Genomic DNA, 23,524 nt, shown 5'->3' with positions numbered 1-23,524 from the left:
TGATCCATTTTATTTATTAATAACACTAAAAAAAGGCATTGACAATTGAGATGTTGGTAACTTTTATCACAGGTACTTACATGTTTTGCATAGTTTTAGCCTCTCTAGAGGAATCATAATTGTGACTAAACTCTCCCCTTTTAAAACTTAAAATAAGCCGTGCGTGGTGGCGCATGCTTGTAATCCCTGCGCTTGCGAGGCTGAGACAGGAGGATCGCATGGGTTTGAAGCCAGCCTCAGCTACTTAGTGAGGCTTTCAGCAACTTAGTGAGACCCTGTTTTCAAATAAAATATATAAAAGGTCTGGGAGTATATCCTGGAGATAGAAAGCCTCTGGGTTCCACCCCCAGTACCACCAAAAAAATAAATAAATAAATAAGCTGGGCATGGTGGCGCACACTTGTAATCCCCATGCTTGGGAGGCAGAGACAGGAAGATCACAGGTTCAAAGCCAGCCTTGCTGGCTTAAGAAACCCTGTTTCCAAATTTAAAAAACGTAAAAATAGGTCTGGGAGTATCGCCCGGAGGTAGAAGGGTTCCATCCCCAGTACCACCAAAAAAAAATAATAATAATAAAAATAAAAAAAAAAACTTAAAATATTATTGGTTTTATATGGTGTGATAAGTGAAATAGAGAACAGTAGATTCTGTTATGCAAAATAGTACATTCTGAAATATTTGAGTGTGAAACTGACATTTGCATATTGAATCATATTTTTACACTAATTTCCATTTTATGGAGACAACATGGTTTCTTGGAAAAGCATAGAAGATTTGGGAAGCCTGGATTACAGTCCTGACTCTGATGTAATTAGGGCAAGTTGGTGTCTCTGAACTTTGGTCTGCACATGTGTAAAAGGTTCACTGAATAAATTATTGGGGTTCATAGATTCCTTCTAACTCTACCAATGCTTTTTTTCCTAAATTTTCTCATTGCCAAAGATGAAATCTTAGGCAGGGTTGACAATTGGCGGAACTAAAAGAAGTAGGCACAGGACCAGAGGCATAGCTCAGTAGTAGAGTGTATGCTTAGCATTCGTGAGGACCTAGATTTGATCACTAGCACTGCAAAAGAAAAAAAAATAGCATGTACAATGTTTCTTTCAAAGTCCAGCTTCTGTTTCGTGTTTTTAGAAATCTGTTTATTAAAACACTCCTCAGTTGTCCCATTGGTGGTCTGCTTCTCCCTCCACACAGTTGACCCGCCAGGACTGGAAGTATGCCTCCCATACTGCTTAGCATTCCAAGGTGCAGCACATCACAGAAGAAGCTGCACCCTTCTTTAAGGCACCTCACTAGTCCTATTCAATTAGAGGTGGCAAAGGCTGGCCTGGCTCCAAAGGAAGACTGTCAATTCCTCTCCTGTTCTGTGTCCACGCTCCGCAGGATGCTTCCTCGCGCCCACCTCTCTCCCCCTTGCTGTGACTTTGGCTTCCGCCAGATGTCACACCGCTGCTTGTCACCGCCCAGACTCTGATGGCTGACTTTGTTGTTTCAATGTATTTGTCACAACTGTTCTCTAGCTGTAAAATTTATGGAATTTCACGCTCTTCTTAATCACTCCAGTGTTTCTCTTTCATGGTAAAGGGAATACACAAGGAGTTGTATGAGCAAGAGTGGGCGGGAGGAAAGTACTCCATCTAACTTAAGAAGCTGTGCAAGGCATGTATCCTCCCCACGCTGAAGGTTCATGAGCCAAAGCAGAACTCAGATCAATTTGGCAGTGCTCAGAGGCCTAGGGGTACTTTTTAGTAGTTGTAATTTTCTAAAGTTTTTTTTTTTTTTTTTTTTTTTTTTTTTTGTGGTACTGGGGATTGGACCCAGGGGCATTCTACCTCCGAGCTACAGCCCCAGCCTGATTTTTTTATCCTTTATTTTTGAAACAGGGTCTCACTAAGTTGCAGAGGATTGAAGATTGAAAGTCAGTCTCATCAATTTAGGGAGACCCTCACCAACTTAACAAGAACATGTTTCAAAATAAAAAAAATTTTTAAATGGGGCTGGGAGTGTAGCTCAGAGGTAGAGTATCCCTAGGTTTGATCTTCTATATCAGGCACACATATACACAAACACACACAAAACTAAACATGTTGGTATTTACAGACCATGATGGTGATCCTCAAGGCCATTGGGTAGAGTGCCTTAACCAAATGTGTGGATTTCTACCACATTGGGTGGACTAATGCAAAATGTAAGGCTAATGCAAAGGTGTGCATAATATTCAACCTTAGCCTTTGCTCTTGACGATGCCTATTCATATATGATACAGTTTTTCCCTTTGGGGACCTTATAACTTTGTCTTAGCACTAGACTATCTAGCTAAACAATGATCAGAATAGAGATTACTTTGTAAAAGAGAATTCCTCCCAGCTCTGTTATTGGTGTTTGGATTTCTCTAGAATAGGCAAATATTCACATGGAATTTCTCTCAATTTTTTTTATTTTTATTTTTTATTTTTGTAGTACTGGGGATGGACCCTGGGACATTCTACCTCCGAGATACACTTCCAACCCTTTTTTTTTTTTTTTTTGTGGTGGTATTGGGGTTCCTGGAAACCCTTCTACCTCCAGGCTACACTCCCAGACCTATTTTATATTTTTATTTGGAAACAGGTTCTCTTAAGCCTACACGATCCTCCTGTCTCTGCCTCCCAAGCACAGGGATTACAAGTGTGTACCACCACGCCCGGCTTTATTCTTTATTTTGAAACAGGGTCTCATTGAGTTGCAAAGGGCCTCACTAAGTAGTTGAGGCTATCTGCAAACCGTGATCCTCCTGTCTCAGCCTCCTGAATCCTGGGATTACAAGCATGTGCCACCATGCCCTGCTCTCTCAATTTTCTTACTGATTATAGGTAAGAAGGGAACTGAGGAAAAAGTTTCTAGAAAAGACACTTAATATTCAAGATGGGCACATCTATAAGGGAAAAAACAGTATGAGAGTACTTAATACATGTTAATTTACTTTTTTTTGGGGGGGGTGGTACTTGGGATGGAACCCAGGGGCATTCTACCTCCGAGCTACACTCCCAGCCCTATTTTTTTTTTTTTTTTTAATGGTACTGGGGGTTGGAACCCAGGGCTTTCTACCTCCAGGCTATTTTTTTTTTAATGATTTATTTGGAAACAGGGTCTCACTAAGTTGCTGAGAGCCTCACTAAATAGCTGAAGCTGGCTTCGAACTTGTGTGATCCTCCTGTCTCAGCCTCCCAAGTGCTGGGATTATTTATTCTTTATTTTGAAACAGGGTCTCACTGTGTTGCAAAGGGCCTCACTAAGTAGGAGCTGAGGCTGTCTTTGAACAGTGATTCTCCTGTCTCAGCCTCCCAAATGCTGGGATTAGAAGCATATGCCACCACACCCGGCTACTTTTTTTTTTTTTTTTTTTTTAGTGGTGCTAGGGATTGAACCCAGGGGCATTCTACCTTTAAGCTACACCCCTAGTCCTATTTTATTTTTTATTTGGAGATAGGTTCTCACTAAGTTTCTCAGGCTGCCTGGAACCTGTGATCCTCCTGCCAACTTCCCGGGTACTGGGATTACAGGCTGGTAGCCACCATTCCCAGCTCATGTTAATTTACTTTCTAAATCTGGATATCGGTCTTTTCTGTGGGAGGGAGGAGAGTGAGTGGACTGCAAAGTAGATTGTGTTAGGGCCCCTGAAAAAAAATCCCAGGAAGGAAAGAAGAGGAAACTCATTTATTACTTTTCTACCATGTGCCAGGCAATGTGCAGTGTACTTCTTACAAACATCCCTTTGTATCCTGTTACGCAGACTTGTGTAAAGAGTTTATCTTCTAGGCCGGGCGTGGTGGTGCACGCTTGTAATCCCCACGCTTGTAATCCCCACGCTTGGGAGGCTGAGACATGAGGATTGCACAGGTTCGAAGCCAGCCTCAGGAACTTAGTGAGACTCTGTTTCCAAATAAAATAGAAAATAGGTCTGGGAGTTTAGCCTGAAGGTAGAAAGCCTCCGGATTCCATCCCCAGTACAACAACAACAACAACAACAACAAAAACCAGTTTATCTTCTGTCTCAGTGCCAGGAGTAGTTGGACTTCATTCCATTACTTGCACTATTCATTTCACAGATACTTCATAGATTACTATATTTCTCTAGTAATATTTACCACTTATTAAGTATTATCTTTTAGCTACTCTACTTACCATTTACATGCATTATCTCTTTGAATCCTCACTGCAGCCCTTTATAGTAGCTATCTCATATATTAGATGAGAACCCTAAAATTCAGAGAGGTTATCTGACTTAATTTCTCTAAGGTTAAATGTAATAACAGACCAGAATTTAAACTCAGGTCTAGCACTTTGCTGCATGGCCTATTTCTTCATAAGGTTTTTTTCTTTCTTTCTTTCTTTCTTTCTTTTTTTTTTTACAGTACTGGGGATGGAACCCAGAAGCATTCTACCTCCGAGCTGCACCCCCAGCCCTATTTTTATTCTTTATTTTGAAACAGGTCCTCACTGAGTTGCAGAGGGCCTCACTAAGTAGCTGAGGCTATCTAGAACTACGATCCTCCTGTCTCAGCCTCCCAAATGCTAGTATTATAAGCATGCTCCACCACGCCCGGCTGGCTTTCTTTCTTTCTTTCTTTCTTTCTTTCTTTCTTTCTTTCTTTCTTTCTTTCTTTCGGTGGTACTGGGGTTCCTGGAAACCCTTCTACCTCCGGGCTACACTCCCAGACCAATTTTTATACTTTATTTGGAAACAGGGTCTCTTAACCTGCACGATCCTCCTGTCTCCACCTCCCAAGCTGGGAGGGAGCAGATGGGGGGGGGGGTTACAAGCATGCGCCACCACACCCGGCATCCCAGCTTTCTTCATAAAATGTTTTTGTGCGCTGTTGAGCCCTTCTTGGTTTGGTTCTGAATGCCTTACCTGCATCCCCAGCTTTTCTTTTCTTGGCAACTCTTATCTATAGGGCATACACTTATAATCCCAGTAATTGGGAAGCTGAGACAGGAGTTTCAAGGCCAGCAACTTAGTCCCTGGTTCAAAATAATGATGATGATGATGAAGATGATGATGATGGTGGTGGTGGTGGTGGTGGTGATGGTGGTGGTGGTGATGGGCCTGGAAGTATACCTTGGAAATAGATTGCCCCTGGGTTTCAATCTCCAGTTCCCCTTTTCCCAAAAAAGAGCAGGGCACAGTGCTGCATGCCTGTAATCCTAGTACTTGGAAGGCTGAGACAGGAGGTTCAAGGTCAGCCTCAGCAATTTAGCAAGACTCTGTTTCAAAACAAATAAAAAAGACTCAGGTATATATGAGTGATAGAACACTCTTGAGTTCAACCCCTTTTTTCTTTTACCACCAAAGGAAAAAAAGAAAAGAAAAGCACCCAGAGCTAAGCAAAAAACAACAAACAGGTGAATTCATAGAGATGCTGGCAGTCGACCTAAACTTGAACCATTTCTCAGAAATAAGACTCATCAGCCGGGCGTGGTGGCGCATGCTTGTAATCCCTGCGCTTGGGAGGCTGAAACAGGAGGATCGTACGGGTTCGGAGCCAGCCTCAGCTACTTAGTGAGGCTCTCAGCAACTTAGTGAGACCCTGTTTCCAAATAAAATATAAAAAAGGACTGGGAGTATAGCCCAGAGGTAGAAAGCTTCTGGGTTCCACCCCCAGTACCACCAAAAAAAAAGAAAGAAAGAAATAGGACTCATCACTTTTTTCAACTTTGACTTTTTATTGGTGCACTGTAGTCATACATCTTAATGGGGTACAAGATGGTGGAGGCACACATGCACATATTGCTCATTTAGCCCTTCCCCAGTTCCCACCCCATTCCTTTCCCCTTCTCACGTTTGGCTTAGTGACTGACTTTGATATGTTTGTGAATGTACATCATGTACATTAGGGAATTTCCCTCTTCCTCTCTCCCATTCCCCTTAGGTCGCCTTATTTGCTTATCTGTGGTTTTTCCTTCTTTGTCTGGAGTTCTTCCTGTGACCCTTTTTCTCCCTAGCTTCCACATATTAAGGAGAGCATCCGAGTTTTCACTTTTTGTGACTGACTGATCTCACTTAGTATAATATTCTCCAGTTCCATCCATTTCCCTGTAAATGATGTAATTCTATTTTTTATGTCTGAGTAAAATTTCAATTTCATTGTGTATATTTCCCATAGTTTTGTAACCCATTCATCTGTTGATGACATCTTGGCTGGTTCCATAGTTTGGCAGTTGTGAATTGTGCAGCTATGAACATCAATACACAAGCATTAGTTTGGTAGTTTGGTTTCCATTCTTTTGGGTAGATACTCAGAAGTGGTATTGCTGGGTCATATGTTAAGTTCGTTCCCAATTCTTCTGTGGGCACGTACTGTTTTTCAAAGTGGTTGCACTAATTTGCAATCCCACCTACAATATATTAGAGTTCCCACTTCTCCACATCCTCACCAGTATTTGTTGTTGTTTGTGTTTTGTTTTGTTTTGTTTGGTGGTACAGGGGTTCCTGGAAGCCTTTCTATCTCCGGGCTACACTCCCAGACCTATTTTTATATATTTTTAAAATTTAGAAACAGGGTCTCAAGCCAGCATGGCTGGCTTCGAACCAGTGCAATCCTCCTGTCTCCGCCTCCCAAGCACGGGGATTACAAGTGTGCGCCACCACGCCTGGCTGTTGTTTGTGTTTTGAATGTTTGCTATTCTAGTTGGAGTTAAGGAAAATCTCAGGATAGTTTTGATTTGCATCTCTCTGATTCCTAATGATATTGAGCATTTTTTATACATTATTGACCATTTAAATTTCTTTTGTGAAGTGTCTTATTTTTGTGGTACTGGGGATTGAACCCAAGGACATTCTACCTCTGAGCTACAGCTCCAGTCCTATTTTTTATTCTTTGTTCTGAAATAAGGTCTCACTAAGTTGCAGAGGGCTTCACTAAGTAGCTGAGGCTAGCTGCAAACCTGTGATCCTCCTGTCTCAGCCTCCTAAGTACTGGGATTACAAGCATGTGCTACCACATCCAGCTAGACCTATCACCTTCTGACATTGGTTTTGTGGTTTTCTTAAATTTATCTCATGATGGTAGGCATTAGTGCATATGTGTTAAAACATGTATAATGTGTTCTAGTATACTTATTATTACTTATTCATCAACAAATACTTATTGAGTATATATTATATTCTTATACATCATTGAAAAAGCCAGACATAGCGCTACCTTCACAGAGGATTTTTTTGTGGGTGCACTGTGCTACATCCCTAGCCCTTTTTATTTTCTGTTTGAAACAGTCTGGCTAGCCAGGCGTGGTGGCGCACGCTTGTAATCCCCGCACTTGGGAGGCTGAGACAGGAGGATCGCGCAGGTTCGAAGCCAGCTTCAGTTACTTAGTGAGGCTCTCGGCAACTTAGTGAGATCCTGTTTCCAAATAAAATATAAAATAGGTCTGGGAGTATAGCCTGGTGGTAGAAAGCCTCTAGGTTCCACCCCAAGTACCACCAAAAAAAAAAAAAAAACAGTCTGGCTGAATTACTGCATGCTGGCCTTGAACCTATAATCCTCCTGTCTCAACCTCCCAAGTGCTGGGATTACAGGCATATGCCACTTTGTCCAGTTTAGAGTTTATAATTGGGATAAGTATTTGAATAGGTGGGCTGTGTCTTGTGTATGGTATTTATTTTCCTAAAAACAGCACAAGTTAAACTTGTAACTTGTGTATTCTTAAAATAGCACAAAATTGAATGGCATAGAATGTATCTAATTCCAGGAAAACACTGATGGATTCCGAATACGAAGAAATAGAACAGTCAAGAAACCTGTGACTCTGTCTTTGTCACTTGAGATGCCATGATTCTTAGAGGAGTAAAAGAATCATAGCACACAAGACTTTACTTTAAATAAAAAAAAAAAAAACTAGTGTGAGCATAGATCTTTGATGGAGCATTGTCAGAAGAATTTCAGAAACTGCAAGTTGTTACACAGATGCATTGATTTAATTAGTCTAGATAACACCATTTATTTATGCTTAAGCATCTCACACATGCAAAAGTTGGTAATTTGAAGTCACACAATATTTGTGAGTTATCTTCTATACGACAAGTTTTAGCTTCTGAATACCAACTTTGGTGAGGGTATTTATAAATTATATTATACATAGGCCAGTTAAGTAATATAGTTTGCTTCAGGAATTCTATTGATATAGGATTTCAGGTAAAATCTTCTGGTAGTGGCTTTTAAGTAGCATTAATTGTTCTAAACATGACTTAATCTCACAGTATAGATAAGAGTCTAGTTAGAAACATATCTGGCATCTGTTAGTTAAGGCCTTTCTGGATATCTGGGTGGATCCTTAATATATCATTGTAACTTGGTAAAATTGTTTAGGTTAAAAATGCAATGGGCAAGTGGGCATGGTGGTTCATGACTATAATTCCAGTACTTGGGAGGCTGAAGTTGGGAGGATCGCAGGTTTGAGAACAGCCTCAGCAAGTAGTGAGATTCTCATCAACCTAGTGAGACCCTGTTTCAAAATAAAATTAAAATATCAGACTGGTGGTGTAGCTCAGAGGTAGAATGCCCCTGGGTTCAATCCCCAGTAACACACACACACACACACACACACACACACACATAAATACACACATGCGCGCACACACACACAGCTTTGCAGCCCAGTGAGTGGGTAATAGTCGAGTTAACCTCTTAGCAAAAAGATTAACTTGTTTTGTGATGGGTTAAAAACTTTTACTATTAGCCGGGCATGGTGGTGCACGCTTGTAATCCCTGCTCTTGGGAGGCTGAGACAGGAGGATCACACAGGTTCAAAGCCAGCCTCAGCTACTTAGTGAGGCTCTCAGCAACTTAGTGAGACCCTGTTTCCAAATAAAATATAAAATAGGTCTGGGAGTATAACCTAGAGGTAAAAGCCCCTGGGTTCCACCCCCAGTACCACCAAAAGAAAAAAAAAACTTTTACTATTGCCGGGCGTGGTGGCGCACGCTTGTAATCCCCGCGCTTGGGAGGCGGAGACAGGAGGATCGCACAGATTTGAAGCCTGCCTCGCTGGCTTAAGAGACCCTGTTTCCAAATTTAAAAGTATAAAAATAGGTCTGGGAGTGTAACCCAGAGGTAGAAGGGTTTCCAGGAACCCCAGTACCACACACACACACACACACAAAAAAAAAAAACCCAACTCTTACTATTAACTTTCTTGCAGGAGAAAACCAATTAGAATCCTTTTGCTGTGTGCGTGCGTGTGTGTGTTTTACTGGGGATATAACCCAGGGGTGTTCTACCTTGGCCCAACCCTATTTTACTTTTTATTTTGAAGCAGGTCTTATTAAATTGTGGAGAGCCTCAAAATTGCTGATGCTGGCTTCCAACCTGTGATCCTCCTGTCTCAGCCTCGCAAGTACTAGGATTACATGTGTGGGCCACCATGCCTGGCTTAAACAGCGTTTTTGTTGTTTACTCTGGCAAGTTATTAAAAGGAGGCTAGGAAGCCAGGGTGGCCCAGCTCCTGGTTTTAGCCTCTGGTAACAAAAAAAAAAAAAAAGGCTGGGGTATAGTTAATTTAATATGCCAGGAGTTTAGGTGAGTGAATATATATTATTTTTTTCCTCAGAGTTTAGGTACTTTGCCTCTGTGTTTTTTTTTTTCTTTTTTCTTTTTTTCTTTTTTTTTTAAACCATACTTCCTACAAGATGGAAAGGATTAATTAACTCAATTTTACACATAAGAAAACAAGCTAGCTGGGCATACTGGTGCATGCCTGTAATCCCAGTACTTGAGAGTCTGAGACAGGAGGATGGCAGATTTAGGGACAGCCTTAGCAACTTAACGAGGCTCTTAACCTAGTGAGAACCTGTTTCGAAACAAAAAAAAAGGTTCGGGGATATAGCTTGGAATAGAATGCTGCTAGGTCAATCCCCAGTACTGGAGGGAAAAAAATGTAAGGAACACATCTTACTTAGCACAGCTGGATTAGTAGAATTACAAGTAAATATATACTTTTGTGTGTTCTTCTAACATAAGTTTTTTCAGGTTCCATGGTGCCCGGTTGTAAATCAGTGTTCAAAGAATGTAAAATCAACTTTTAGGACCATTAGCTGTAATTACTTCATGTTCCATAATAGGGTATCTCAGTTAACATGCATTTAATTGAATACATAGGCAAGTGTAGATATGGGCCTGTAACCATAGGTGAGGCCTGCTTACCACCCACTGAAGCAGATGCAGGAGCAAAATACTGCAGACAAAAAGGAAGCCATGTAAAGCAGAGTCCTTCCATTGATGCTCGAGGCCGTTGACAGACTGAATTTAACCTGGGAAGTAGCTCAGCTGGTATAGAAAACATATTTACCTGTTTGGAGATGAAAAACAAGACAGGCTTAGTCAAGGTTCTCTGTAGTAATTTCAGGTATTGGAAAGGAATTTATAAATCCAAGTTATAACTACTCTATCTCATTGATGAAAAGTCAGTTTAGCAAATATCTGAGACCTACTATTCTTCTCTACCTCAAAAAATGTAGGGCATACAGTTTGCCATTTAAGATTTTGGCCCAGATGCCCAGACTGAGCTTCGTTTTTTGTTTTGTTTTTGAAATGGGTCTCCACTGTGTTGCCAGGCTGGCCTTGAACTCATGCGCTCATTAGCTTGCTTACTTTTTTTTTTTTTTTTTTTTTTTTTTGCGGGTCTGGGGATGGAACCCAGGGGCATTCGACCTCCAGCTACACCCCCACACCCCCTGCCCTGTTTTTTATTCTTTATTTTGAAACGGTCTCGCTAAGTTGCGGGGTGTGCTGGTCTCAACCTCCCGAGTGCTGGGATTACAAGTGTGTGCCACCACGCCCAGCTCGCTTGCTCACTTTGGATGATGTGGTTGGAGCTCCAACTTTCTTCAGTTTGTGGCCTGACACCAGTTTCAACAGTTAGGAGTCCCCCAAGAGAAAACTCATGCATTGCCTTTGAAGTGCTCTTGTATAAGACCTCATCCACAGGCATTAAGAAGAAAGCTTTTACGTATACCCAAAGTGCTCCAAAAGTTCAAGAAACTAAACAGACTTCCCTTCACCCCTGGCCTTTAGACTTCTCTACATTTTTACTTGGTTGCTGCTAATATTTTCATATTCATCAAGAGTCAGAATATTCCCATTTGCTATGGTAAGGGATGTGCTTTAATGATCACTTACCCTTTCTTTGCTTTGCAGACCCCATACCACGTGAATCTCCTCCTGGCTGGCTACGATGAACACGAGGGGCCAGCGCTCTACTACATGGACTACCTGGCAGCCTTGGCCAAGGCCCCCTTTGCAGCTCACGGCTATGGTGCCTTCCTGACTCTCAGTATCCTGGACCGTTACTACACACCAAGTAAGTACCAGCCTCGGGAGGGAGCAGTCGCAGAGCCCCACTCTCAGCTACTTCCCTGTGTGCCCACCCTTGGACTTGGGTGGCTGGAACTTACATTCTGTCCTCTCTGGAAGCTGTTCTCCCTGGGTCAGTAGGGTCTTCAAAAGCTTATTGAGCTGGGGGGGGAGGTGCACGCTTGTAATCCCAGCATTTGGGAGGCTGAGACCGGAGGATCGCGGTTCGTGAACAGCCTCAGCTACATAGACCCTCTGCAACTCAGTGAAACCCTGTTTCAAAATAAAGAATAAAAAATTGGGACCCACAGGCCTTAAAAAAAAAAAAAAAAAGCTTATTGATATAAGTCCCTCTTATGTCAACCAAAATGAAATACTGCATATCTTTAGAGCTAAGTTTTCGTTTTTGGATTTTATTTTATTTTTCTTTGAGTGCTAGGGGATTGAACCCAGAGGCATTCTACCTCTGAGCTACATCCCCATTCTGATTTTTTATTCTTTATTTTGAAACAGAGTCTAAATAAGTTGTGGAGGCGAGCCTCATTAAGTAGCTGAGGCTGTCCAAGAAACTGGAACCTCCTGTCTCAGCTTCCCAAGTACTGGGATTACAAGCGTGCACCACCACACCCGGCTGGTTTGTTTTAAAAAGGGGGTTGGAGTCGATGTTGTAGTGAGCAAAACATTTTTATGAGGTTCTATAATTCTTCAATTATAAGAATGAAATTTTTTTCACTCATTTTGCTCTACCTAGATGATTATTGACATTTCAGCTGTAGAGAATTTGCGAGTAAACAAGTGGTTTGTGGATGGGTTTTGAACTTATGGGAATGAACAGGTCCCCAGCATGACAGCTGAGGGTTCCTTTGCTTAAATACCAAAGCTTTTTAAGGCTAAAAAGCCTGGGCTCTTCCCTTGGTTCTTATTGCCTAATGGCTGTTCCCTCCTCTAAGAAAAAGCTATCTCTTTGCTTGCCTATAAACTGTCAGCTTGGCAAAGTTTCAGACCCAGGGATGCTTTTGTGCGAAATTCTATCTTCTGACCCTAGTCTCAACTTTAACTTTAGCCACTATTGGCAGTTGACACTTGGGATTCTTAGCTTTTACAGGCTCTAGATACAGCGCAGATAACCACTTCTCTCCTCGCATTCCATGCTTCCCTGTCAGAATCCTAAGAACCTGGCATGTCCGTTCCTTTTCGGTGCTATCCTCTTGCTCAACCTCAGCCCTGCTAGAGCTCTAGGCCACATCCGGAATAGAATTAGCCTGTCCTCCTGGTGACTGGTCTCTTGATTTGGCATCTGTCAGTAATCCAGCTGATTTGCCCACCTAAATAACCACCCACCACCTCTGAAGCCTGGCGGCATGATATGTCATCCCAGTTTGCCATGCCCACAGACAGTTCCTTTGGATCGGGTTTTAGGAGACTCTCAGTCCCATCCTATGAATTCTCGTCCCATTGTTCAGCTGAGACCCCGCTGGGAAAGTAAGGCTAAAACTGTGACCTGTCCCCCCTTCCTCTGATTTGCAGCTGGCATGGGCAGATGGAATTGATTTAAGCCCTGGACTGAAGGGGGTGGAGAGGGGCTATGAAAAAGAGAGGCAGGCCACTGGACTTCTTCAGAGGCAGGCCCTGGCCAGGGGAGGCAGAATTCCGTCATGCTTACCCCTCTCTGTAGCGAATCAATTTGCAATGGCTTGTGGCTGCTGGAGCACTGGGTCTGGGACACCCTGAAGTTGCATATGGAATAAGTTTGTTGCAGGCTAGAAGGATAAGCATTTTTTGCCTTTCTGTCTGTGTGGGTCTCGGACCTCAAGAAGTTTGAAACTTAATCAAAAGCTGCCAAGAGCTGGACTTAGCACCTGAATGCCTGGCCTCTGTGTTCTCTTTCAGCCATCTCACGTGAGAGGGCAGTGGAGCTTCTCAGGAAATGTCTGGAGGAGGTGAGTAGCTCCCACAGTACCCTAAACGGAATGTTTTGTCTCTGTGGTTGCCAGTATGGTTCCTGCCCTGGGTTGCTTTTTGCTTGTCTTTGCCAGAAGGTATAATAAATTCCCACTGACCAGATGTGAACTTGCTACCAGGGATGGAGTTTGGGGTGGGTAATAAGCTTATTTTTCTCCATGGGTCATCTCCTCATCGATGTCAGTTCTACAATTTAATTACCTTTCTTTCTGGTTCATCTAGACCAATGGTTCTCAAGATTCAGTGTGTCTAAGTATCATCTGGGAGTTTGTCTAAAAAGCTTTACTATCCCTGCCCCAGCCCCAGTTCCAATTCTAATGCTCTTGAGGTAGAGACCGAGAATCTTTTTTAACTGGTAGTCCTGAGTGATTTCACTACCAGTGACATTTGGGGCCTCACTGTAGGAACTATTGCCCTGGACTTTATGCCTGCTCTGTTCTTGTGCTGCTTGTAATTTCCCTGTCTACTCCCTTAACGGTGCAGGAGTCCCTGTAAGCTGGAGAGGAACCCTTCCCGGAGCATCCAGGAGGCCACAGGAAGCCGGGCGTGATGGCGCATGCTTGTAATCCCAGCATTTGGGAGGCTGAGACAGAAGGTTCCCAGCCAGCCTCAGCTACTTAGTTGCTTAGTGCGGTCCTTTGCAACTCAGTGAGACCCTGTTTCAAAATAAAGAATAAAATATGGGGCTGAGGGTGTAGCTCAGAGGTAGAATGCAAAAGAGGAAGAGTAAGCTTCGTTTGTGAGACCAAGAACCAAGACTACTCATTCCAGTCCCGGTCCTGAGAGTCTTCAGCTTTGTTAGCGATGTAGGAAGAGGTGACCAAAAAACAGCCCTGTTAAGGCTTTTATTTATTTATTTATTTGGCAGTACTAAGGCTGGAACCCAGGGGCATTCTACCTCCAAGCTACACCCCAGCTCTATTTTTTTTTTTAATTTATTCTTTATTTTGAAACAGGGTCTCACTAAGTAGCTGAGGCTGTCTGCGAACTGTGATCCTCCTGTCTCAGCCTCCTGAGTGTTAGAATTACAGCATGCGCCACCACGCCTGGCTAGGCTTTTTCTTCTTTAACGCTTTCACAGCTTAAGGATGAACTTGAACTCATTGTATACTGAGCAAGTAAGAGAGTAGTGGAGGGTTGGCAGTTACGTCAGTTTGTTTCTTACCACAGGCCTATCATTTTTAGTCCACAGTGCCCTCTCCCTTCCTCCTCTTGTTTGTAAGTGCCCTTTCCAGAGCAGATGCTGAAAATAAACTCATGGCTTTTCATAACCATTTGTCTGGGAGGTTGTATTAGCTCCAGTGTTGCAAGGGCCTCCCAGGAAGAAGCCACTGGAATATCAGATGCTCTTGAGACTTTATTTCCTGTGGCTCCTAAGGAGAGTTCTTTTTGAAACCCTTATTTCCAAGCTGGGCATAGTGGCACATGCTTGTAATCCTGGTACTTAAGAGGCTGAGATTGGAGGATCACGGGTTTAAGGGCAGCCTTATAAGTAGTGAGACTCTCATCAACCTAGTAAGACCCTGTTTCAATAAATAAGAAAATAAAATATGGCTAGGAGTGTAGTTCAGAAGTAGAATGCCCCTGGGCTAAATCCCCAGTACCACCAGAGAGAGAGGGAAGGAAAAAGAAAACTTTATTTACTTCATGTCACCTTTTCTTGATCTTGGAACGTGATTTTAGACATCAGAGTCATCAACCAGAAAGAACTCTGAAAATGGAGTGGGCTGTTGCTGCCTGGTCCTCAGCTGCAAAGGAGACGGACAACCTGAAGGGAAGGGGCCCTAAGCCTGGTGGGCATTTCTAGGATAGGCTTCTAAAGGAACATTGGAGAGCCTTGTGTCTTCTCTCTGGAGACACTTAAGTAAGGTGTACAGGAACAGTAGCCATAAAAGTGAAGTTCCCAGAGCTCTGCTGCTCAGTAACCCTCAGCCAGGTTGATGGGGCCATCTGCTTCCATGCATTACACCACAGCTTCCTTGGAACAGCCTCAGCCTGGTCTCCAAGACAGAGGCAGGGCTTGTTCCAAGAACCACTCTGTTACCAGCGTTCCCGCCACCCCTGCGGCTGCACACCGCCACAAGCAGGTGTTTAGCTGGTCCTTCTAATGGGGTAATGACGAGTGCAAACTGTTGGGGCTTAGGGACAGTCGCTCCTTGTCAGCGTATTATTTGGAGACTTCAAGAGGGAGTCTGTGCCTACCAGCCTGAGTAGTTGCAGACGGTGGGGATAAGCATAGTGGCTTGTCTCTTTCTTTACCTCACTGAGCAGAGACAGACTCCCAGCTACATCTCCTAGCTCATGCGCCCTACCTCTCAGTCAGCCTTGAGCTGCTGCTTGAGCACTCCTCCATATCCTATGAGAACTACCCCAATAGAATATCAGTTCCACAGCAGCGGGGATTTTTATCTGCTTGTATCCACTGGGCCCAGAACAGAGCCTATCACATATATAGTGCTTAATAAATATTTGTAACTGATTTCCTTCATATCTTTCTGCAGCTCCAGAAGCGCTTCATCCTGCATCTGCCAACCTTCAGTGTTCGAATCATCGACAAAAATGGCATCCATGACCTGGATAACATTTCCTTCCCTAAACGGGGCTCCTAACATCCTACCCTCCCTCCAACTTGCCACGGAACTTTTTTTGATGGGCTCCTTTAATTTTTTTCTACTCTTTCGGTGTGTACTCTTGATAGATGGTTAATTGAGAATAAAGCTGAATATGGATACATTGAGCTCTCTGGTTGGGCTCTCAATTTGCCTAGCATTGGTTCAGAAAGGAATGAGAGAGAGGATTCTCTTTCTGCAGCTCTCTCCTTCCTCTTGCCCCGTCCCTTCATTAGTGCCCCAGTGGCCCTTCACAGCTGACGGCCCACACTGTGTTTAGCTTCCCAGCTTCTTTCCCATCCTGCTGGTTCATGTATCTTGCTTGCTCATGTCTTGTTCCCTCTAAAGCAGTGATCCTTTTGGCCCTTAAGCTTAAGTTTTTAAAATTAATTTGAATAGGTATTGCATGCACTCAGTAAAATGTGCAAACAGCACAGAAACACATATTGCAAATTGTTCCTCCCATAGCGGCGCACACCTGTAAACACAACAACTCAAGAGGTTGAGGCAGGCAAGTGTGGTGGTGCACACCTGTAATCACAGCACTTGGGAAGCTGAAACTGGAGGTTTGCGAGTTTGAGACCAGCCTCAGCAACTTAGTGAGACCTGGTTTTATAATAAAAATTAAAATAGGACTGGGGATAGAGCTCATAGGCAGAATGCCCTTGGGTTCGATCCCCAGTACCAAAGGGGGGGGGGGGGGCTGAGGCAGAAGAATGATCAGTTTAAAGCCAGCCTTGGCAATTTAGCAAAACTCTGTCTCAAAAAAGGGCTGGATTTGTGGCTTGCTGGTAGATCACTCCTGAGTTCAATCCTCGGTACTGCAAAAAATAAAATAAAATAAACTCCTCCTATCCTTGTAATCTGATCACCTTTTATTCCCAGAGAAAATTTCAGTTACAATTTTTTATCGCTTTTTTGGGGGGGAGAAGGTGCTAAAGACTGAACCCCAGGGGCATTCTACCTCCAACATACATCCACAACACTTTTTTGGGGGGGAGGGTCTGGGAATGGAACCCAGGGGCATTCGACCTCCGAGCTATACCCCCTGCCCTATTTTATATTTTTATTTTGAAACAGGGTCTCACTGAGTTGCAGGGGGCCTCACTAAGTAGCTGAGGCTGTCCGCAAACTTCGATCCTCCCGTCTCAGCCTACCGAATGCTGGGATTACAAGCGTGCGCTACCACGCCTGGCTCCACAGCTCTTTTTTTTAAGAGAGAGTTCCAGTAAAAATATTTTAAATGTGAGAGTGCTGTAGTACTGGAGATTGAATATAAATGGGGGAAACCAGGTGCATAAGAATATACACATTATGCTACTTTACATGGGATGGAAAAGAAAATATATGTGCTGGGCTGAGGGTATGATTCAGTGGTAAAGCAAGGCCCTGAGACTTGATCCCCAGCACTGCAAAAAACGCATATATTTGTACACACGCACAAACACACACACCTTTTTTTTTTTTTTTTTTTTGGTGGTACTGGGGTTCCTGGAAGCCCTTCTACCTCCGGGCAATGCTCCCAGACCTATTTTATATTTTCATTTGGAAACAGGGTCTCTTAAGCCAGCGCGGCTGGCTTCGAAGCTGCGTGATCCTCCTGTCTCCGCCTCCCAAGCGCGGGGATTACAAGCGTGTGCCACCACGCCCGGCTACATACACACATTTTTAAATGTTCTACACATTGCTTATTTCATTTAGCGTTGTATTAGAGATTATTATATCAAAACATATAGATTTATCTTTGGGTGGAGTACTGAGGATTGAACTCAGGGGTACTCTACTACTATACCAGCCTTACCTATTTTTTATTTTGAGATAGGGTTTTCCTAAGTTGCTGAGGTTGGCTTCCCATTTATGATCCTCCTGCCTTAGCTTCCCAAGTAGCTTGGATTATTGGCTTGTGGCACCATGCCCTACAATGAAATATATTTCTAAAATAGTACCTGTAGATCCAGGCATGGTGGCATAGACTTGTAATCCCAGTACTTAGGAGCTGAGACAGGAGGATCACAGATTTGCGGCCAGCCTCAGCTACTTAGTGAGGCCCTTTGTAACTCAGACCCTGTTTCAAAATAAAGAATAGCCAGGTGTGGTGGTGCACGCTTGTAATCCCAGAGCTTGGGAGGCTGAGACAGGAGGATCGCACAGGTTCGAAGCCAGCCTCAGCTACTTAGTGAGGCTCTCAGCAACTTAGTGAGACCCTGTTTCCAAATAAAGCATAAAAAAAAAAAGGTCTGGGAGTATAACCCGGAGGTAGAAAAGCCTCTGGGTTCCACGCCCAGTACCACACAAAAAAATAAAAATAAAATAAAATGATTACTTTAAAAAAAATAAAGAATAAAAAATAGGGCTGGGGGTGTAGCTTGGAGGTAGAATGCCCTTGGGTTTCATCTTCAGTAGTGCAAAAAATAAGAAAAAATAAGTAATCATAGCATTCATACAAAAAGTACTGAGTTAATATCAGGGTTGGGATTTTTAGTTTTAGGTGGTTTTTTTTTTTTTTTTTTTTTTGGTTTTTTCATTTTGTTTTTATTTTGGTGGTACTGAGGAATTTTGAACTATACCCCGAACCCTTTTTCTTTCTTTTTTTTTTTTTTTCTTTTTCTTTTTGAATGTTCTTACTAAATTACAATGTGCTGGCCTTAAACCAGCAATTTTCCTGTCTCAGCCTCTCATTAATAATGCTTTTTTTTTTTTTTTTTTTTTTTTTTTTCCCCCAGTACTGGGGATGGAACCCAGGGGCATTCTACCTCCAAGCTATACCCCTAGGCCTATTTTTTGTTATTTATTTTGAAACAGAGTCTCACTAAGCTACAGAGGGCCTCACTAAGTAGCTGAGGCTGGCTGAGAACCTGTGGTCTTTCTGTATCAGCCTCCCAAGTACTGAGATGACAAGCATGCGCCACCATGTCCAGCAGCTAATAATGCTTTTTAATACGCCAATGGCAAATGCTTCATATCATAAAAAGGAAGTGAGTCATTGAATAAATGGGGAAAGAGATGATTCACATCACCACAGTTGATTTTGCCTCTAGTATCACTGTGAATGTGCATAGCTTTGGGCTCTGGGTTGTTCCTGAGTCTTTCTAAAGATCTGCTTTAAAGGCTGCACAGGTGACTGACCCACTCCCTCTGGAGGGAGAGTCACGACTGAAGCACAGGCATCCAGCCTCATGGTTTTTCCATTTGCAAAACAGATGAAGACCTAGCCTATGGCACTGGTCATGGGAATTCCATGAGGTAATAAATGTAAACATTTATCACAGGGCCCTGGCACATGGGAATTGCTCACTAAGTAATCATTGGTAAGTTCTGTGTACAGCCTCGCCAGGAATGAGTTCAAAAGTAGAGAACTACTTTTGAATGTAAATGTCCTCAGCCCTGTTTTTTATTTTTATTTTGAAACAGGGTCTCGCTAGGTTGCTGAGAGTCACTGCTTGCTGAGGCTGTCCTCAAACCTATGATCCTCCTGACTCAGCTTCCCAAATACTGGGATTACAGCTGGTCACCACGATGCCCAGCGCTGTATATCACTTTATGCGTTATCTATTGTTTTTTAACATAGTCACCAAGTTTTGGGAATTCTACTTTTTTTTTTTTTTTTTTTTTTTTTGCGGGTCTGGGGATGGAACCCAGGGGCATTCAACCTCTGAGCTACACCCCCTGCCCTGCTGTATTTTTTATTCTTTATTTTGAAACGGGGTCTCACTGAGTTGCAAAAGGCCTCACTAAGTAGTTGAGGCTGTCCGCAAACTGCGATCCTCTGGTCTCAGCCTCCAAATGCTGTGATTACAAGCGTGCGCCACCACGCCCTGCTTGGGATTTCTACTTCCTAAATCTCCTTTAAGTCTCCGTCTCCATTATTCTGGTTCACCATCCATCATTTATTCTACCTTCATTCTACTTTTATTTTTTATTTTTATTCTTTTATTTTTTGCAGTACTGGGGAATAACCCCAGGGGCATTCTACCTCCAAGCTACACCCCCAACTCTCTTTTTTATTCTTTATTTGGAAACAGGGTCTCACCAACTTTGCAGAGGTCCTCACTAAATAGCTGAGGCTGGCCGCAAACCTATGGTCCTCCTGTCTCAGCCTCCCAGGTACTGGGATTACAAGTGTGTGCCGCCATGCCCAACTCTATTCTAGTTTTAATCACTTCTTACTCCAGTTCTTCCTCTGTTCTCTAAAATTCTAGCTTGACCTTCTCACCTAAAATTGTGGTGGTTTTCCTTTGCTTACAGAATAAAGCACAGTTGTTTAGTTTGACATACTAAGCATCTCAATCCTCTCCCAGCCCTGCTCCCCAGTTTCACCTCATAAAGCCCAGGATCCACCTCAGTTTTCATGATCTCAACACCTGTGTACAAATACCCGCTATAAGAAGGGTAAGCACCGCTTTGTGCAGCTTTTCTTACAGTTGTATATGTGTACATGTGTGTTGAGTCATGATGCTGTACACTAGTTATTATTTATTCATTTATTTTTGCCGTACTGGGCATGGAACGCGGGCATCCTACCTCCAAGCTACACTCCCAGCCCTATTTTTTCTTCTTTTTGAAACGGTCTCACTGAGTTGCAAAGGGCCTCACTAAGTAGCCGAGGCTGTCCTCAAACCACGATCCTCCTGTCTCCGGAGATTACAAGTGTGCGCCGCCACACACTCTTGATATTTTCTCTCTCTCTCTCTCTCTCTCTCTCTCTCTCTCTCTCTCTCTCTCTTTTTTTTTTTTTTTTTTGGTGGTATTGGGGTTTCTGGAAACCCTTCTACCTCCGGGCTACACTCCCAGACCTATTTTATATTTTTATTTGGAAACAGGGTCTCTTAACCCAGTAAGGCAGGCTTCGAACCAGCGCGATCTTCCTGTCTCCGCCTCCCAAGCGCGGGAATTACACGCGTGCGCCACCACGCCCGGCTCTAAATCAACTTATTGAAATATGAAGCCGGGCGTGGTGGCGCACGCTTGTAATCCCCGCGCTTGGGAGGCGGAGACAGGAGGATCGCGCAGGTTTGAAGCCAGCCACGCTGGCGTAAGAGACCCTGTTTCAAAACTATAAAATAGGTCTGGGAGTGTAGCCCGGAGGTAGAAGGGCTTCCAGGAACCCCAGTACCACCAAAAAAAAAAATATGAAAAACTGCTCAGAACGGTCCTCTGATTGGTGTCCACCTGCTTGCTGGTGATTAACACACTAAACAGTCTATTCCTTCCAGGCTTGGGGCGGGAGGGGTCAGATTGGAAAAGGGAGCAGCTGCTTTGGCCCAGGGTAGGGCAGCTCCGGCTTGGCCTCTGTAGAGGTGGGAGGCTGACTGGGAACCTCTGCGAGGGAAGGAGGCGGACATGGCTTGCGAAGCTCTGGTGTTGCCAGCTGAGCCAGGAGGCCAAGCCGCTCTGTAAGGCCCAGAGCCCCAGCACTGCCCGTGTCCTCGCCTTGGTCCTTTGACAGAAGCAGCAACAGTGTTCAAGTGGGAGGAGGGATTCTTTTTTTTTTTTTTTTTTTTTTTCGGTACTGGGGATAGAACCCAACGGCATTCTATCTCCAAGCGACACCCCAGCCCCTTTTTTTATTCTTCTTCTTCTTCTTTTTTTTTTTTTTTTTTGGTGGAAACCCTTCTATCTCCGGGCTACACTCCCAGACGCCTGTTTTTTATATTTTTATTTGGAAACAGGGTCTCTTAAGCCAGCGCGGCTGGCTTCGAACCTGCACGATCCTCCTGTCTCCGCCTCCCAAGCACGGGGATTACAAGCGTGCGCCACCACGCCTGGCTTATGCTTATTCTTTATTTTATTTATTTATTTATTTATTTATTTATTTATTTATTTATTTATTTTGGTGGTACTGGGGTTCCTGGAAGCCCTTCTCCCTCTGGGCTACACTCTCAGACCTATTTTTTTTTTTTTTTTTTTTTTTTTTTTTTTTTTTTTTTTCAAAGTTGGTAATAATCTGTATTTTCAAATTAAAATAGAGGCTAGGCTGTGAACAATACACACAAGTTACAGGAGACCTAGAAGCCATGGCTCAGCCTAATTACAAGGCCAAGTTACAAACACCCGAACAGAAGGATTCAAAATAGTGTTCCTGTCTCAGACCTATTTTATAAATTTTTTTTTTTTTTTTGGAAACAGGGTCTCTTACGCCAGTGCGGCTGGCTCCGAACCTGCACGATCCTCCTGTCTCCGCCTCCCAAGCACAGGGATTACAAGCATGCGCCACCATGCCCAGCTTATTCTTTATTTTGAAACGGAGTCTCACTGATTTTCAAAGGGCTGTGGCTATCCTTGAACCGGGTGGATCCTCCTGTCTTGGCCTCCCGGCTGTTCTGGATTCTGGCTACAAGTCTGCAGCTCAATTAGCTCCTGTGTGTGAATCATGAGCAAGTGTGTGTTTGGGAGGAAAAAGGTGTGTACCTCCCCTCACTCACCTCCCTTAACAAGGCTTGAGGGAGGGAAGGTCTTTCACGCCCTGCTCTTATCAGGGTGTGTGTGTGTGTGTGTGTGTGTGTGTGTGTGTGTGTGTCTCCAGGGATTGAACCCAGATACATTCTACCTCCAAACTATACTCCCAACCCTATTTATTGTTTATTATTTTAATTTATTTATATAATTTTTTAATTTTTTGCAGTACTGGGGATGGAACCCAGGGGCATTCTATTTCCAAGCTATACCTCCAGCCCTAGTTTTTTTATTCTTTATTTTGAAACAGTTTCACTGAGTTGCAAAGGGCCTAAGTTCCTGAGGCTATCCACTAACCACAGTTCTCCTGTCTCAGCCTCCTGAATGCTGGGATTACAAGTGTGTGCAACCATGCCTGGCACTTATTTTTTTATTTTATATATTTTTTTATTTTTTATTTTTTTGGTGGTACTAGGGATGGAATCCTTCTACCTCCAGGCTACATTCCCAGACATATTTTATAGTTTTTATTTGGAAACAGGGTCTCAAGCCAGCTGAGGCTGGCTTCAAACCTGCGGGATCCTCCTGTCTCCGCCTCCCAAGTGCGGGGATTACAAGCATGTGCTACTACGCCCGGGTTATATACTATTTTAAAACAGGGTCTTGCTATGTTGCTGAGGCTGGCTTCAAACCTGCTGTCCTCTTTTCTTAGCCTCTGAAGTTCTGGGATTATAGGTGTACACCACCATGCCTAGCTCTTTTATTTCTCTTGAAACTCTAAGATCCTTTTAAATAAACCAGAAAGGTATTTAAGCAAATATAAACTGAAACTCTCACAATTTAAAAATCATGATGCTTATCCGGTTTCAATACTTTTAATTCACAGGTTCTTGCAGAAAAGTAGTTGTAGAACCCATAATATATACTTTTTCTTTAATCATCATCACCTTTTCTCAGGACTAAGCCCAGCTGAACACAGGTTAAAACACTGGGTATCTTACTGAGGCTCTCAGCAACTTAGTGAGACCCTCCCTGTTTCCAAATAAAAATATAAAAAAGGTCTGGGAGTATAGCCCGAAGGTAGAAAGCCTCTGGGTTCCACCCCTAGTACCACCCAAAATAAAATAAATAAAATAAAACACTGGGTGTTTGTTTGTTTGGTTGGTTGGTTGGTTGCTTGCAGTACCTCTGAGATACACCCCTAAGCTCTAGTTTTTATTTTTTTAT

At 43.2% G+C, this 23,524-nt stretch overlaps 1 protein-coding gene across 2 annotated transcripts in view; it reads left to right on the top strand.

The window, feature by feature from the left end:
- Window positions 1-15,929, top strand: part of PSMB2 (proteasome 20S subunit beta 2) — a gene marked incomplete at its 5' end in the record, with an annotated part of 47,171 nt that extends 31,242 nt beyond the window's left edge. For both annotated transcript variants that reach the window (XM_080692353.1, XM_080692352.1), the window contains 3 exons: window positions 11,178-11,340; window positions 13,224-13,273; window positions 15,797-15,929. In XM_080692353.1, the coding sequence (XP_080548479.1) occupies window positions 11,178-11,340; window positions 13,224-13,273; window positions 15,797-15,904 (321 nt within the window). In that variant the 3' untranslated portion in view covers window positions 15,905-15,929. The remainder of the gene's footprint in view (window positions 1-11,177; window positions 11,341-13,223; window positions 13,274-15,796) is intronic.
- Between the last annotated feature and the right edge of the window lie 7,595 nt (window positions 15,930-23,524).

The sequence above is a fragment of the Muscardinus avellanarius genome (genome assembly GCF_963383645.1).
Source record: "Muscardinus avellanarius genome assembly, chromosome: 3".
Lineage (NCBI taxonomy): Eukaryota > Metazoa > Chordata > Mammalia > Rodentia > Gliridae > Muscardinus > Muscardinus avellanarius.
The sequence above is the reverse complement of the archived record's forward strand: the minus strand, read 5'-3'. Positions and strand labels throughout refer to the sequence as shown.